Genomic DNA, 17280 nt, shown 5'->3' on the forward strand with positions numbered 1-17280 from the left:
TTGCTCTGGCGTCTTTACGCCTGTTTGGCATTTGGCGCCTGATTGGCGCTACATTGTCCGAAAGTCTGAACATCCACAATCGTTTATCAGGAGAATGGAAAAGGGTGGACGAAATTCTTTCACTTTGAGCTTATGGCCTCTGCAACAAGGGGAGGTAATTTTAGTCAGCTACATCCAGTAGACGATAGGAAATCTAATAGTCCGAAAGACCAGTCTTCCTCCGAGTAGGATAATACTTGATACTTCCGTTGCTAACGAGCACTCTTCCTACATGTTGATGAGTTCTCTCGTTGCAAAATCTTCCCTATCCTTGCACGAAGGCAGGGAAAGAGCCTAGAAGTCTAAAGAGACTCTGAGCTGAAATTGGGAGGATTCCTGATTTCTAGCTCTTTAAATATATCTCTTCAAACCTTCTGGGAAGTAGTTTTTAGCCCTCATCGTATTCCAAAGACTCTTGTCAGCAAACGTTTAAACCTTATCTTCTTTTGTAGATGACAACGTAAATACATTGCCTGGACAACGAATCCTTTATCTGAAAGCGTTGATATAGGAATAAAAGGTTTTAGTTCTTTTGCCAAACATACCATGCTGGCAGGAACCCATTGCCGAATCTTTCTAGAATTTGATTCCAGATTCCAAGCCCAAAATTTCACTCGTCCTTTTGGTCGTTTAGTACCAAGAGAAACATTGATGAGGAGCAGTTCCATCTTGTCAGAACACGGAATCTGAGGCCCAAATAGGATCCCATTGTAATTATAAGATCTCCTAGTCTTGTCGTATAGAGGTATTGTATAAGATCCCGAAGATCTTAATGCTCTGCTATCTCCAATTCCCTTTATAGAAACAGAGTATAGCCTTTTACTGCGTTCTTTGATAGCAGATATATAGAAAGGTGATTCTTCCCTCTGAAAGGGAAGAAAAAACCGCTATGTGGTTCACAGAGGTATCGGAAGAGGACAGTTTCCTCATTCCTTCTAGCACGATCTGCAGTAATTATATATCTTATCCATGACTACTGTCATTTACCTTGAAACATCCTCTCATTCATGTCCACTTCTGGTCAGTCTGCCCGCAGACAGACTCAGAGTGGAGAGGTTGTTAAGGTCCATTTAAAATAGATGCTGAAAGAATATTCAGACTGTCTTGGAAAAGACTTTCAAAACCTGCTGTGAGAAGAACGTGACCTCTGAGAATCCAACCTCTCTAAGTCTAAAATGAGGCATTACGTATTATCCTCTCTTTCTTTGATGCCCTTTGTCTTACATTCTGTAAAGAGTTTATATTTTAGGGGAAAAAGACTAAATTTTATTCCCCTTTCTATAACATAAAGATGGCGTATATTGCTACCTCTCTCTTATATTCTTTCTTCCTGTCCTCGTGCCTGGGCAACGAGAGAATGGAAAATTCTATCATCGTTATTCTGCAAAACAACAAATTATTATTATCCTATTCTCCTAATAATTGATCCAGGATCGAGGAGAATCATTCAAGATTCCTATCCTAGGACATCAGGCCGTAATGTACGGTTCAGATACTTGAAAGAGCCTCTCACCCAATACTGAGAGCTCCTACGAGTCTTTTCCAGTACCAAAACATTACAAGGTCTCCCTTTTTATATGTTTACATAGGAGTAAGATAATATAACATCCTGTTAATAACAATGAAAGAGGAGAAAGAGGAGCTGCATGGTTCAAGGGACTAGCCGAAACGTGCAATAAAAAAGGGGTTGCCAAGGTCTTTCTAAAACCTGCACCCAGATTAACTTATAAGTCCGATATATTTTCTATCACTTGTCTCATAAGGTTGAGGAAAGCGAGAGACCTCAAAGATATCGGTTCTCTTCACCATGTAAAGGTCTATAAAGCAGAAGAACCCACTTATCCTGACACGTATTACGTTCGCCTGTGCGATATCTAGAATAATTGTCAGTAGAGGGTTGATCTGGCAAAGAAAGTTTCTCCCAAAACAACTCCTCTTGCCAGGAAAGAAGTCGCTCACGCGACCACTATATTACCTGACATGAGAAGTCTGTTCTTGTTAGAGACTTCCACAATTTCAGTTAATCCTGACAAGGGCCACGGCCGCCTGTGCGACAACTTGTGTCCCTGTCAGGAAAAAACTGATCTTGTGTCAGTTCTCAAAGAGGAAACACTTGGAAAGTCTAACTCCAAATACTGAGAAACTGGAGATCCTGATGTCTTGCGCCTGGTTGGCGCCTCGCGTCTGGCTGGCGCTTCGCGCCTGGCTGACGCCTCGCGCCTGGCTGGCGCCTATCGCCTGGTTAAAGCCTGGCTGGAGCCTTTATGGCCCATTACTTGCAACCGTGGTCAGGAAATCTCGATATCAAAATAAGAAGAGGTGCTGTAAGAATCCTATAATTCTACAGTACTTCCATAGTTGGATGTTTCTTCTCAATTTTCCTCTAATTCGAGTATATCGGAAGGGGAATTATTCTTTCCTCGGTTAATTCTTCCGTATCCCCCCTCCCCCCCCCCCCCCCCCCCTTTTTCCTGAACGAGAAGGACTACTCCAGTGCAAGGGACGAGTAACTTCCCAGCTCTATGTAAGTAAGCATAATTTGCTCTAATGTATATGCTCTTAACTAATTATTTTCTAGTTAGAGCCAGGCATCTGGCTGGCGCTTATGATTCCTTATGGCATGGTTTGAGGAAAAGGAAGCAGTCTACAGGAAGACTGTTCGTCTTCTACCTTGCTAAGAGATCTATGAAGAAGACTTCTCGCAGGTTCTCACAACTCTTTGCAATAAATGTTAGACATACTTTAACAGTTATTATCGTCGATCGAGGTTCTCACAGACTCGCAAATTCTTGCATTGCTTTTATTTAATAACTCGCTCAAACGAGAAATATTTTGGATGGTGCTCTTGGCTTATTGCACCAAGCTGGCGCTTCGGGCGCATCTGCGCCAGGCTGGCGCCTCCTACTAATTATCTTTGTTATGTGCCAGAACATCTGTGTCTTTATGGTACCCGACATCCTTTCATATGTTAATTTCGTTCTTATTATGAAAAACTTTTATATACGTAGTATAATCCATTCAGGGAAACCATTTCCCACTAAAAGAATGTTTCCCATCCGACTCATACAACTTCTGCGCAATATCCGAATCTAAATACGGTTGTGTCTTTTCTCGAAAGACTTAACCATACCGTAGTCTTGAAGTGAATCTCTATTACATCTCTCTTCTCACTAAGTATGTACTCTAATAAGTCCATGCTTTTTTGTAAGTATGAGTGCATTAAATAATATAATGTTTCTGCTGCATTAGAATCCTTTAATCATGTTACCTATGGTAAACAGCATTGAAAGGTTGTAATATACTTCTTATTGAAAGCTTCCTAACAAAAGGCAGACAATATTTTATTTATGATAGCTTCAGTATTCCCTCTATCCGAGGCTAAGACCACAATTGTAGGGAAGAGATACGGTTAGTTATCCCATTCCGCAATAGGGAGAGCTGTAAACGACCGCTCACGACTGAGAACAAGATGGTACTGCGTTGGTCTCAAAGCGAAAGCAGTCTTCGAAAGTCGTCTTGCCAGTTACTCCATTAAATAAAGGAATCTTATAAAATTATTATCGAACTTCAGGAAGTTTTTATATAAGCATAATTAAGCGAACGAGACTTCGACAAGTCTAGAAACTAAATAAGTGTCGTCTAAACAATCCTTTTAAACATATTCCTTCCTAGGAAAGTCCTAGAAGGGTACTGGTAATTCATGGAAACCTCTTCTAAAAGAAAAATGTTCTATCCTACTCTCAATCCACCAATAAAGATATGCTTCTCCAATCACTTCTCGAAGACACGATAGCATCATATAACTCATACTCTAGTGTAATAGAATCCTCTATAATACTGTTACATTAAGGTAAACTGTATTAATTTAGGAAATTTTGTAAGGATTTTACTTGACCATTATAGCATAAATTTCGGTATGTGTATATGCCTTGCCATACCTTAGTCCTAAGGCGATTTGTCCTAAGCATGGTAGGAGCTAGAAGCTTAAAAGTCATACATATATGCTTTATCACTCAACGAGATCCATATAATTCATTCGATTGACAAATAATCTAAATCGTTCTCATCAGAATAGATCTAGTATATCTAAAAATGCACCGATGGGGAATTTTATGTTGAAATAACAATTTCATACCCCCATGGGATAGCGCTCTCGTCTAGTTGCAAAAAAAAATGTTCGAACATTGACTTTATCACAAATGTTATCGAATGATCTCTAATATTAGAAGGCGCTAAATCGTCGCCTGATTCCGAAAGGTGTATCGATTAATGTCATTCTCATTTTGAATAATTCTACCAGAAGGCATTATACGAGGATCTTCGCCAATTTCATTCATTCGAAGTTCTTCTATTCATCGAGGAACAGTAGGCATAAAAAGGGAGAAACACTGATTCAGGATGCCTTTCCAATGGCTATCCCTGGCAGTCTGGGACGCTCTACAGAACCTGCCGAGGGGACGCCTGACCGGTGGGGATTCTCTGAAACCTCCTTACGGTTTTCGCATTCCTTCTCCTCTGGGCTTGTGAGCTTGGAAGTGGTCTAGACCTGAGAGCGAGACAGAGCCGATCAGACGCACCCTCCATTGTAATGGGGGAACACTATATTCACTTCTTACGTTCTAAGAGTTCGCATTTGAACTATATCAAAGTCTACAATTTGCAAATATGATATTGTAGATTCTGCGGAGTAAGAAGGTGATGAGGATGCAACAACTACTAGTACTGTTACTACTATAATTGCTCGTTAACACAAGAGCTAATAAAGCTTCTAAAGGATAGTTACTTTTCTGACTTCCCCAACTAGGAGAAAGATTTACATTTCCTCAATCAAACTCTAACACTTATTTGTATTAATGAATAAATATAAGTAATTCCCTTTCATGAAAGTATAAGTAATTCACTTTCGTGAAAGTGGATGAGTGTCTACCGAAAACTTCGGTAGTTACACGTCACTAATCTTCGAAATTTTCGAAGTTAATTTTATCAAAAAAATCTAAAAGTTAACAAAAGCGTATGCCGAACCAAAGATCCATTACTTCCCTGTAAAAGATACCCCAAACGATCGATGGCGATGAAACACGAAAATCCATCAGGAGGAACTGCAAATGTTGTTTACATTCCAAGCGACAGAAAAAATATGAATTAGAAAACGGGTATGGTTCCTATTCCCGCCACCCAGCGGCGGGGGGGGTAGATCACCTGACCTACCTGCCGTGTGTGCCGCGAAATTCGAATTTCTGTCGGGACGACGGAGTAATAGCTATGTATATATCCGACAGGTAAGTTGAATGTATAAAAATCACATTTTCAAAGGTAAGGATAAAATAAGACTTTTTCTTACATATTAAACCTTGGTATCTGACACATTTCAAAACCCATCAAGAGGGAATGACAGAGTAAACCTTCCACAGACTCTTTATAGTATTAGGTTTCTCTGATCTTCTGACTCTTTACCATTCTGGTTTGTTATGGTTATGCCACCCTTCAGTTGTTCATGGGGTCCTCTTAATACGTATAGGGTTTGGGTCATGGACGTACGTACAGTGATGCTCAAATCTCATGCGACATGACCCCATAGGATTTCGTTCAAAATTCACTAACTGGTAACCCTAGCATGCTCCATATTTATCTTTTTTTTCTTTCACTGCGAAAACGCGAGTATTGCATACACTAAGGTTTCATAAGAGTGAAATCTGTCATATATTCAAAAATTGTAAGAAAATGTCACGTGTAGCCAAATTTCAGAAAAACCTTTACGAAACATTTTCAAAACTTTTGTTCACTCATTGCTGAAGCATTTGACCAAAACGAAGTCGCCATCAAACCTCAGTACAAATGTTAAATAAATAAAAAAAGAACGAGAAAAATTGTCGTAACATTGATAATGCTTCCAAAGCAAACATAAAATTTGAAATAGTCCTATTTGATTGCTTTTACCCTCAACGCTGAAAAAATGTAAATGTGTATATAAAAAAGCAGAATGTGCCCACCGATATCAACGTGTGAGGGGAGCATGTGTGACGTATCAGTGTCGGTGCAACAACAACCACCTGGTATATAAATAGGTCTACAATGAGTAGCAACCAATAAATTATCTTGAAAACCTTTACTTTGTTGTTAAAGGAATATTTGGATTTTCATACATAATTATTTGTTATCTTTCTTAAATATTTCAAAACTGATAACATACTAGCAAATATTTGCCTATTTGTCAAAGCCAAGATATTATTATTAGGCCTAGGTGTTAGATTTCTTTACTTTACATTTAACATTCACATCTCTATATTAACAATTTCTGGCCAGAAAGCAAATGAGGTTATCTACACATTCTTACACTTCAAGTTACCTCATGAAAGAATAAATTATACACCAAAAGCGAGCAGAAGGACTTTTAAGAAAATAATATTGTAAACCAGTTGAAAAACAAGTGTTCCATATGCCTTGATATTAATACTTATGATATTTCGATTAATAACCATCTTCTCCATATAACCAAAATCATCATCATCTTTTATCCCTAAAAGAACAGGTAATCTCTACAAATAAATACATTAGTAAAAATTACATCTCAGAAAGCTTAGATTACTTTTCTAGGCCTATACATCATTTTGCAACTTACAGGCAGCTTAAACACAGCCTGAAACATCAACATTCAAAAGAAAACTGGTTGTAATTCATATTCCTCAAAGAACAGGTGATCTCTACAAATAAATTCATTAGTAACAGATTACATCTCAAATGGCTTAGATTATTTTTTTAGGCCTATAAAACATTTTCCAACATACAGGCAGCTTAACCCTCTTACCCCGACTGGACGTATTTTACGTCGACATTTTTTGTCTCCCGTGTGCCGACTGGACGTATTTTACGTCGACTTACAAAAGTTTTTTTTAAATTCGCGGAAAAATACTTACTATAGGCCTACCAGCCAAAAACTTTTGAATCACGCGCCTTGGGGGATGCTGGGAGTTCACGGATCAAGGTGTTGTTTTGTTTACAATCGTTAAGCAGGCGCGCAAGCGCGAATTTCTTTCTTGCCACACTAAAAAGTATCTGTGACACATCTCGGAAATTATTTCGTCACTGACAAAATTTTTGTACCATTGTAAATTAGCCGTTACATGGAGTATTATATATGAAAATGTGCGCATTTTTATGTAGAATACAATAATAAAATACTCATGATTGTAGCTTTTATCAGTTTTGAGATATTTTCATATGAATAACGATGTGCCAAAATTTCAACCTTCGGTCAACTTTGACTCTAGAAATGGTCGAAAACGCAATTGTAAGCTAAAACTCTTAATTTTATTTTGTAATATTCAATCATTTACCTTAATTTTGCAACTAATTGGAAGTCTCTAGCACGATATTTCGATTTATGGTGAATTTATGAAAAAAACTTTTTCCTTACGTCCGCGCGGTAACTCTTACCGAAAAAAAATCATACATGCGATTGTGGTAATGTTTGCACCATTTTAAAATTAGCCGTTACATAAAGTTTAGTTTTATATATGGAAATGTGCGCAATTTCATGCACAATACAACTAAAAACAACCCATGGTTGTAGCTTTTATTAGTTTTGAGATATTTTCATATAAATAACGATAATTGCCAAAATTTCAACCTTCGGTCAACTTTGACTCTACCAAAATGGTCGAAAAAAAAACGCAATTGTAAGCTAAAACGCTTATGTTCTAGTAATATTCAAGCATTTACCTTCATTTTGCAACAAATTGGAAGTCTCTAGCACAATATTTCGATTTATGGTGAATTTATGAAAAAAATATTTGTTTACGTCCGAGTGGGGTAAACTCTTCCGAAAAAAGACAAAAAATCCATTACGTGCAATTGTGGTAATGTTTGCACCATTTTAAATTACCCGTTACATAAAGTTTTATATATGAAAATGTGCGCAATTTTATGTAGAATACAACAATAAATAATTGAAGGTTGTAGCTTTTCTCATTTTTGAAATATTTGCATATAAATCACGATAAATAGAAAAAAAACCACGTTCGATCAATTTTGACTCTACCGAATGGTCGAAAAAAACGCTATTGTAAGCTAAAACTCTCTTACAGTCTAGTAATATTCAGTCATTTATCTTCATCTTGAAACAAATTAGAAGTCTCTAGCAAAATATTTAGATTTATGGTGAATTTAAAAAAAATCTTTCCTTCCCTCCGCGCGCGGATTCTCCGCCACAAATCTCCGAAATGCGTACGTCCCATTCTCGGAATATTTGCTCCGTTTCATATTAGGCATTTCATAGAGTTTTATATATGAAAATGTGCGCAATTTCATGTAGAATAAAACTATATTTGAAGGTTGTAGCTTTTCTTATTTTCGAAATAATTGCATATAAAAAATATATATATAAAAAATTCGACATTTGGTCAACTTTAACTCGTCAGATATGGTCGAAAACTGCAATTGTAAGCTAATACTCTTACAGTATAGTAATATTCAATCATTTGTCTTCATTTTGAAAGAAATTGGAAGTCTCTAGGACAATATTTAGATTTATGGTGAATTTTTGAAAAAAATATTTGTTTACGTCCGCGCGTTACGAATTCATGCATTATTTTGTGATAATATTTTCTTTGTGTTGCTTTTATCGTTTTACAATGTGTTATATACCAAAATGATTGCAATTTAGTGTACATTACAACGAAAAAAAAGTAACTTGTTACCTTTAACCGTTTTGCGCACAGCGCGATTTGAATACAATTATATATGAAATTTCATTTTTGCGCTATCATATATCGCATTATTTATATATGATGCTGATAATTTTTTTCATTTCTGATGGTTGCATACTAATCTTCAGCCAATGACAAAAAAAGGAGCCAAAAATGAACTCTTAATCTTGAAAACTAAGCGCGCTGTGATTTTTTGAAAAAAATATTTTTTCCGCTTCCGCGCTAACTCTGAAACACCTCCGGCACACGGGAGACAATTTTTTTTTACCGCTTCGGCGTAAGAGGGTTAAACGCAGCCGAAATCTTCCACATTCAAATAAAACTTATTTTAATTCATATTCCTACATTGAAATTGTTGTTATGACTTTTGAGCTTATTAGGTCTATTGTCATAAATTGTCATAATGCTGCAGACATGGTTATGTTGACCAGTCCAAGGATCATGTTAAGTGTGCTTTCATTGCTGGCACCGCTAACCTTATCACACCACACTTGAACTGAGCAACGTAATGATAAAAAAAAATTTTTAGATCAATTCAAATCACACAAATTAAGAATGATACCAATGCATAAAAGGGATCATATCTATTTAACCATAAGGCAAATAAGGCTAGCTGTGAATTCGCAATTTTTTTTACATGAATGACATTACAAATAAAAAAAATAGCACTAATTGGCAACATTACGTTGAGTCTGAGAATATGGACACTACAAAAAGAATCATGTCGCATGAGATTTGAGCCCCACTGTACATACTTGACATTTTGTCCTCAATTAAGGGAGTATGGAGATTTAGTTTCATAAAAAGGGACATGACATGATGGTCTTTAACTCATCTTAAAATCCTGATAACTTAGTTACCTACCCACCCATGGTATCAAGTTAACATATACCCCTCATTATTATATTTCTTGTATATTCGTAATGACTGATAGTATTGATAAAATGAAATCCAAAATTCATATCCAACAAACAACAATGATCAGGTGGAACCTAGAAGAAGTAAAACCACTTCTAGTGAATTTAACTACCTAAGAATACCAAGACTAGGTCAAGTTAAGGATGTGTACATGAAAACACACTATGTATACTAGACTTTGACCTCTAGCCTGTGTCTGTCTTTTTACATCATCTGCATTTGTGAATGTTCATTCATTCAAGTTTCCTACCTTACTACCTCCAGACAGTACATGCTCAAAGAATACTAAACTGGTGAGCAACCATAATGATCCACCTCCACGATGACAGTCTAATTTAGTTTTTTATCTCAGGATGACTCCATCAACTGTGGTAAAAGCACAAGAGCCAAAGTTTTTTTAGGGAAACTTATGACATCAGTTAAGAGACATCATCCAGTCAAAACTATTAAATTTCTTGTTTCTTCATTAGTTGCAGCTGAGAATCATTGCTCACAAGTAGTTAATTTTTTTAATACAAAAGGAAAGCACCAAACCTAAAGGTTGCTGGGCCAAAGACAATCTTATTGAAGCTCAGAATGCTGGAGTGATATAACTTGCAAGATTGTAAGGAAGGCAAGGAACTGCCTAAAAGCCAATGACTACACACAGGGGTAGGGATGTCGACAACAGCTATTTGAATAAATCAGTCTCAATTCAGTGAATTGGCCATACCAAAAGTTCAGACATTGCATTTGTATGATTGATATTATAATATGTAATGTGCTTCTATCAGCTAATGGCCAACACTGGAGGCTGAAAAAACTAATGTACATTCAACTTTTTTTAAAACAAATAAAAGTGATAAAGGAATTAATGAACCAAATAATTTTATGAGGAAGAAAAACTGCTAACAATCACTGAAAAGCAATCATAAAAAGAACACCAGGAACTTGAAAGCAATCATCAAAAGAACACCAGGAGAAAGAGCTGGTGACAGCACTGCTGGACATTGTGAAGTTGTCAGTTAACATAACCAAGGGTCAAGAGAGCTTGAATTTGGTCAGGCTACCACCTTCTGTCTGGCAGACAGGACTGATTGTCCAAGAACAATGGAGGTCTAAAGGAGAAAATTTATACGATTAATGGGGCTGTGGTTATACAAACAATAAGTAAATCCTATGCCTGTTCAAAAAAAATTGTAAATGGATAAGCAAAGCAAAAAAATAGTTACAATTGGCTTCCATCCAAGAATAGTGTTTGCTCTTGTTATGTCTGGCTTTCGTCTCTGAGGATCATCTTCCATAGCTTCTTTATGAACAATTGTACTGTTATTTCCTTCTACTAATTTGTGGATGATGGTAGCAAATTCTGGAAAGAAGATTATTTAAAAAGACATTTTTACAAAAACAAAATCACAAGTATTTTAAAAGATACTCTTACAAGAACAATTAAAAGCACTGAACACAAGGCGCAACCATAGATTGCAAACTCTGTCACGGCTATTGTAAATCCAACCTTTTAAAATCACTATAAAGAATGAACAGTCCAACAATCCAATAAGTACTATGAAAACATTCATGAGGATTCTGAAAACTTAAAATTAGCAGACTTTGCTAGGTTTTTACTTTCCTGATATGTAAAGAGAAGTTATATATAATCATGCTTTATGATGGCAAGATACACATTTTACCATAGAAAAATATTTGTGTGAGATTTACATAATTCTCAGCAGTGAATCTTCATGAACTAGGTACATAGGTTTGTTTACATCTATTAGCTGCAGTGTAGCTACCTAACTAGAGACTTCTGATTTAATGCTGATATGTTACTGAAATTATTTTTTATAATAGTATACATATTATGTCATTAACAAAATTTATTTTAGATTTGGCATAATTTTCAGCAAGTTTGATTTACAGTACTTATTGGATTATTGGACTGTTCATTCTTTATAGTGATTTTAAAAGGTTGGATTTACATTCATCACCAGACTTTTTGTCCTACAGTTTTCCCTGTCATTTAAGCTTAGCTTTTCTTTATAACATACCAAATTTGTAACTAATTTGTATTTTTCATAACTAACAAACCTGATGTCTTAACATTAGTAAATCCTTTACCTGTTAAGACCTCAGGTTTGTTAGTTATGAAAAATACAAATTAGTTACAAATTTGGTATAACATATATTTTTTTTTCAGTGTTGGCCTCAACTCATCACCAAGTTTCACTTGAAGAAATTGAGGAAATATGGTTTGCTTCTGATTCAAGAATCTGCTTATGATACTGATGATCCTGATTTGGTAAAAATAAGTGGTGGTGATGATGATAACCTTGCTACTGCATGCAACCGACTTTTGACGATGGTGCTGTGCCATATACGTACATGGGATAAAGTTAACAAATAACTGGATAATTATTACGTACTCTCTCAAAAGGTATTTAGATTTGAAAACTTACTCCATATGAATGGTTTGCTACAAATTTTCCTGAGGAAATGTGAACGTGCTGATAAAGAACCAAATATTTTCATTCTTTGATTGCTAGCAACCAGCATTTACACAAAGGATAAACATATTATCAGTGAACAGATGTAACTCCCATGGATATAAAAACTTCTGTTGCTGTTGAAATTACAAGAGTTAATTCACAACCCAACCATTGAAGTAAGAGAGGCTGTATATTAGACGCACCAGGTTTCAGAGAGGTATTTGTTGTTAGGCCAGCTTTACACTTTGGTGAAAATTATAGGCTTTGCAAGGTTTAAGGAAATTTTGGATATGGTACATTTACAGTAGACCCTTGACTCACGAACACAATCCGTTCCTAGACCTTGTCGTGTTCCAAATTGTTCGTGACTCGGAGCTAATTTCCCCATAAGGTTTAATGGGAATAATATTAATTGGTTCTCGACCCCTACGAACCAATATATATTATGTATATTTTGCCTTATTTTTACACAGATAATGTAAAAGTCAGTGTAAAAAACCTTAATATATCTAATAATATAATTTAAATGGTAAACTAACACTATAAAAACGTTTGTAAAGTGAACACTTACTATGACTGGCGAGACTTCTGGCTTGACGGACAAGAGAAGAGGAGGGTGGTGGGTGGGAGGAGGTTATTGTGCGGAAGGAGACCCTCCCCCATCCAGGTCGGGGAGATCTCGTTCCGGAGATTCAACTCTTCTAGGTTTTTTTTTGGTGTGAAACGTTTAATCACAAACTTATCCAATGTCTGTTGCCTTTTCCTTCCTTGCATAACTTTTCTGAAATGGCTCATTAAATTTTCATTGAGCATATTCACGATCCTGTTCATAACAATTTTGTCCCGGCATGATACAATTCAAGGAAGACTGGACATCATTCCACTTTTCCAATGTGGCTTTTATCACATCACTGCTGACATCTGTAACTTCCTCCCCAGCCTCCTCTTCGTCAGTTGATTGCTCCCGAGCAAGTTGCTCCTGCTGTCTCTTTGTGGAGTTGAACAAGTTCGTCCGCAGTCAAATCTTCTGAATGTTCAGCGACCAATTCTTCAACATCTTCGTCGTTGACTTGTAGACCCATACTGTTGCCCATGGACACAATTTCTTGCACAATCTCTGCATCGAAGCCCTCAAAGTCACGGACAGTTACGCACTGGGGCCAAAGTTTCCGCCACGCAGAATTTAATGTGCGGTACGTAACTCTGATACACTTGCCGAGCTTTCTCGCAGATGATCGGCTCGTTTACACTATCACCTGCCATCTGTTTCTCATGTACCCACTTCAAAATTATTTTTTCTGCCTTTCTTCGGGAGGGTTTGCGATCTCATCTTGGTTAGTACTGTCACTCCCTTCGCAACATTTGCTTCTTTAATGGATCCTTGTTTTCAAAATTGTCGAAATTGTCGACTTGGCCATCTTGTACTCACTTGCGATATCGGTCACGCGAACACCACGTTCAAACTTTTCTATAATTTCTTTCTTTATTTTAATGGTTATCTTCCTCTGCACCCTCTTCTCACCATCACTCTTCACTTTCTTACTTTCACCACCACTCTTCACTTTCTTAGGGCCCATTATGAAGAAAATCACAAGTTTTAGCGCAAAAATGCTAAGCGAATTGACGAACGTCTTGTACACAATGAGATGAGACAAAAAGCGATGCGTGGGTGACGCCGTGCGTGGGCGGCTGGAGGATGGCTGTTCCCATGGCAACTCAAACGCTCTCACGTGTGCTGGGCGATTTCGCGCATTTTTCAAATGTTTGTGTCTAAAAATTAGTTTGTGAAACAAAGTGAATTGTTATTTTCCAGAAATTTCCAGCATTTTTCAAATGTTAATGTCTCAAAATTAGTTCATGACCCAAACAGAATTTTTATTTTCCGCATTTTTTTTTGTTTTTGTTCGTATCTCAAAGTTAGTTCGTAGGTCAAGGGTGAAATTTTACCTATAATTTTGGTCGGGGATCGAGTTGTACGTGGGTCAATGCGTTCGTGAGTCAAGGGTCCTACTGTATTTAGGAAGTGTATTAAGTTGGCACAGAGAAATCAGTTTTGATGAAAGAACAAAATTTAAAAGGATGCTACATCTTAAACAACATTACACTGAAAACCTTCACAGACTATGTATCAGTCACAGATACACAGATTGGTTATTTACTAAAATTAATACTGTACTCTATACAGAAAGGGAACGTAATCATCCAAGGCTCAACTTAAACTACAAATTCACCAATGACATTTTGTTTTCAAACTGAAATGACAAATTTTCAACGACAATTTGTATTTTTCAGAGCTACAAACCTGAGGTCTTAACAATAGGATAATTTCTAGCGCCTAGCTGGATCCGGTTAAAAAGCAGATGAAAGCAAGGAATCTTGTGATATCTGGCAATGCATGTGTAGCTCGGGTGAGGAGTGGTCCAGGACCCCGCACTACGCCAGTCTTTCCCAACTCAGGATGACTTAACAAACAGAGGGGCGGCTTGAGGAGGGCAGTATAACGTTAAGACCTCAGGTTTGTAGCTATGAAAAATACAAATTGTCTTAGAAAATTTGTCATTTGTTCATACGCGAACAAACCTTCGGTCTTAACAATAGGATAAACTCATACTTGGAGGGAGGTACAAGACATCCTAGACCGGCTGGGGCCCTACCCACCAGTCCAGCTCCCAGAAGAAATGATTTCTGGAGAGGGACTGAAGCCCATTGAGAAGCTAGATAAATTGATATCTAACCACTCAGAACCTGAGTGACGTACGATGATATATGGGAGAACCATTGTATGGGGAACCAAAGAGAAACTTTGACTGTCCAATAACAAACCAAGACACCAGGGTTTGTATTAGTCCCAACCCCTCCTTGCCAAGGAGTGGAGCATATGCTACTAAATAGCAGGTAAGATATTTGTATATTACACGACCACACTATCAGTATGACTACCTTACTCACCTGTATCAGGCCAGTCCAGCGAATTACGTGTCTATTCCTTAAACTGCCCTAAGGAAGAAGGAAAGGTACAAGAGAAAGAAGGAGACCAGCCAACTCACTCATTCTCTCATCCACACAATCATCTTAGGTAAGATACAAAGGTGCCCTGTTAAGGGCAACTATGAGTTACACAACCTGTTGAGCAGCCACCACAGGAACCAGGGAAAACGTACCCACAGATCTGTGGGCAACATCCTTAAGGGGGCCGGCTGGCTAATGCCCTTTTTTAAGGACAGGACTTTGATATTCATACCACTTAATAAGGTGACTTGGGACATCTCCAAACCGCTATGATTTTCGCCTCTGACCTTCGGTTTTTGTGACGCCAGGGCGATTTATCCCGAAAATAACCATTTTTCAAATTCTTATCTCCTCCCTTGATATTTAATATTAAGACCTGGGATTACTACCATATATAGACTGATTTGTAGAACCTCCAATCGAATGGAGAGTTTTTTTTCTAAGTCATTTTTTTGCTAGATATGAATTTTTCCATATGGTCAAAAAATAAACCCTATAAATCACGAGAAAAAAATGTATAAAAAAAAATACGAAACAAAAATTGGAAAAAAGGGCTCTATTTGATTGTTCTATAATGTCTTTCTGGGTTATATACCAAATTCCAATGTTATAGCTTTAAAACTAAGTGAGAAGATAGATTTTGAAGGTCAATAAGTATAGTTTTGAGATACGGGCGTTCAAAGTTTTCCTTCGTACTATTTCTATAAAGACAATATTAATAAATAATGATTATTATGAATGTATATTTGTTTTTTGTGTATTAATAAACCAAAACTATTTTATTTATCATAATTTAATCATAAATGATGATCCCTTTGCTCATATATCGCAGCCTGGGGCACTGCTTGAGGCAAGATGGGGCACTCCTTCCTACGCAATTCTCTCTCTCCCCTTCACCAACTCTGCTTATTACAGCGAATTTTCTTCTTCTGTGTGTTAGCGAGATGTTTTCCTTGTATTTTCCTCTTTGGCATGATGAAATTCTTGCCCGAAACAAAGATAAACAAATGTAATTGCAAGAGAATGTCAAGAGGTGAAACTCAAAGGCGTACACTTTTTTTACAGAGACAATTTAATAAATCATGATTATTATGAATTTCATATTCCATTTTGGGTATTAAAATCTCTTTGCTCAAAGATCGTAGCCTTAGGCACAGTGTGACGCGTGCTGTCAAGCAAGACGGGGGCGTTACTAAGCAACCCTCCCCTCTCTCTTCACTAACTACGCATATATTATGATATTCTGTAATAATACTTGAGCGATTTTTCTTCGTCTGTATGTTAGCGAGATGTTTCCCTTGTCTTTTCCTCATTGGCATGATGAAATTCTTGCCAAAACATACATAAACATACGTGAAAGCAGGCGATTGTCAGACGTGAAATGGAACGTGTAGACTACTTGACGTCTGTGGTCGCACTAAATCAGGACTGGACTTGGTAGCTTGAGCCTGAAGTCTCCTTCTCGACTCGGGGAATGTCTACAGATGCCATTTCTCCCAATTTCTTAGACAATAATTATCAAAATTTACAATAATAGAAGAAATATTGCATTTTCTTGTACGGATCAATGTTTTAGGCTTATTGAGTTACGTTAACTAATTACCCTGTAACTACGAAAGTAAGAGGAATTTTGACGAAATATTTCGTATACGTATTCTCAATTGCCATATGAGGCTCCATGAATTTTTTCATGACTTTGCATTTTTCGCCCTATACCTCCATATATAGAGGTTCCGGCCGGCCCCCTTAAGATAGGAGGAGGTGAACGTGGACTGGCATAACCAAGTACCAGTGGTCAGCACTCTATGTACAGCCAAGTTCTTTTTGAAAGCCAGAGAGGGACCAATACCCTTAACGTCATGTGCTCTAGCCTGCACAGACATGGTGGGGGAATCATCAAGAGTCAGGTATGCTTGTCTGATGGCTTCCCGTATCCAAAAAGAGATAGTATTCTTAGACACCTCTTTCTTTGTACGGCCTGTTGCTAACAAAAAGTCTGTGGCAGCCTGGTCTAAGGTGCCGAGTCCTTTTAAGACAGCAACGCAGGGCCCGGACAGGGCACAACAAAAGCTCTTGAGCATCACCAACCACAAAGTAATTCAGTGATGGAATGGAAAACGAAGTGAACCTGTCATCATGCACAG

The 17280-nt window shown here is 37.3% G+C and overlaps 1 protein-coding gene across 1 annotated transcript in view; it reads right to left on the reverse strand.

The window, feature by feature from the left end:
- The window catches only part of LOC135222921 (UDP-glucuronic acid decarboxylase 1-like), a 61227-nt gene that overhangs the window by 10700 nt on the left and 33247 nt on the right, over positions 1–17280 (reverse strand). The window contains exon 8 of the mRNA XM_064261353.1: positions 10874–11010. Within this exon, the coding sequence (XP_064117423.1) occupies positions 10874–11010 (137 nt within the window). The remainder of the gene's footprint in view (positions 1–10873; positions 11011–17280) is intronic.

Source organism: Macrobrachium nipponense, chromosome 8, assembly GCF_015104395.2.
Source record: "Macrobrachium nipponense isolate FS-2020 chromosome 8, ASM1510439v2, whole genome shotgun sequence".
Classification (NCBI taxonomy): domain Eukaryota; kingdom Metazoa; phylum Arthropoda; class Malacostraca; order Decapoda; family Palaemonidae; genus Macrobrachium; species Macrobrachium nipponense.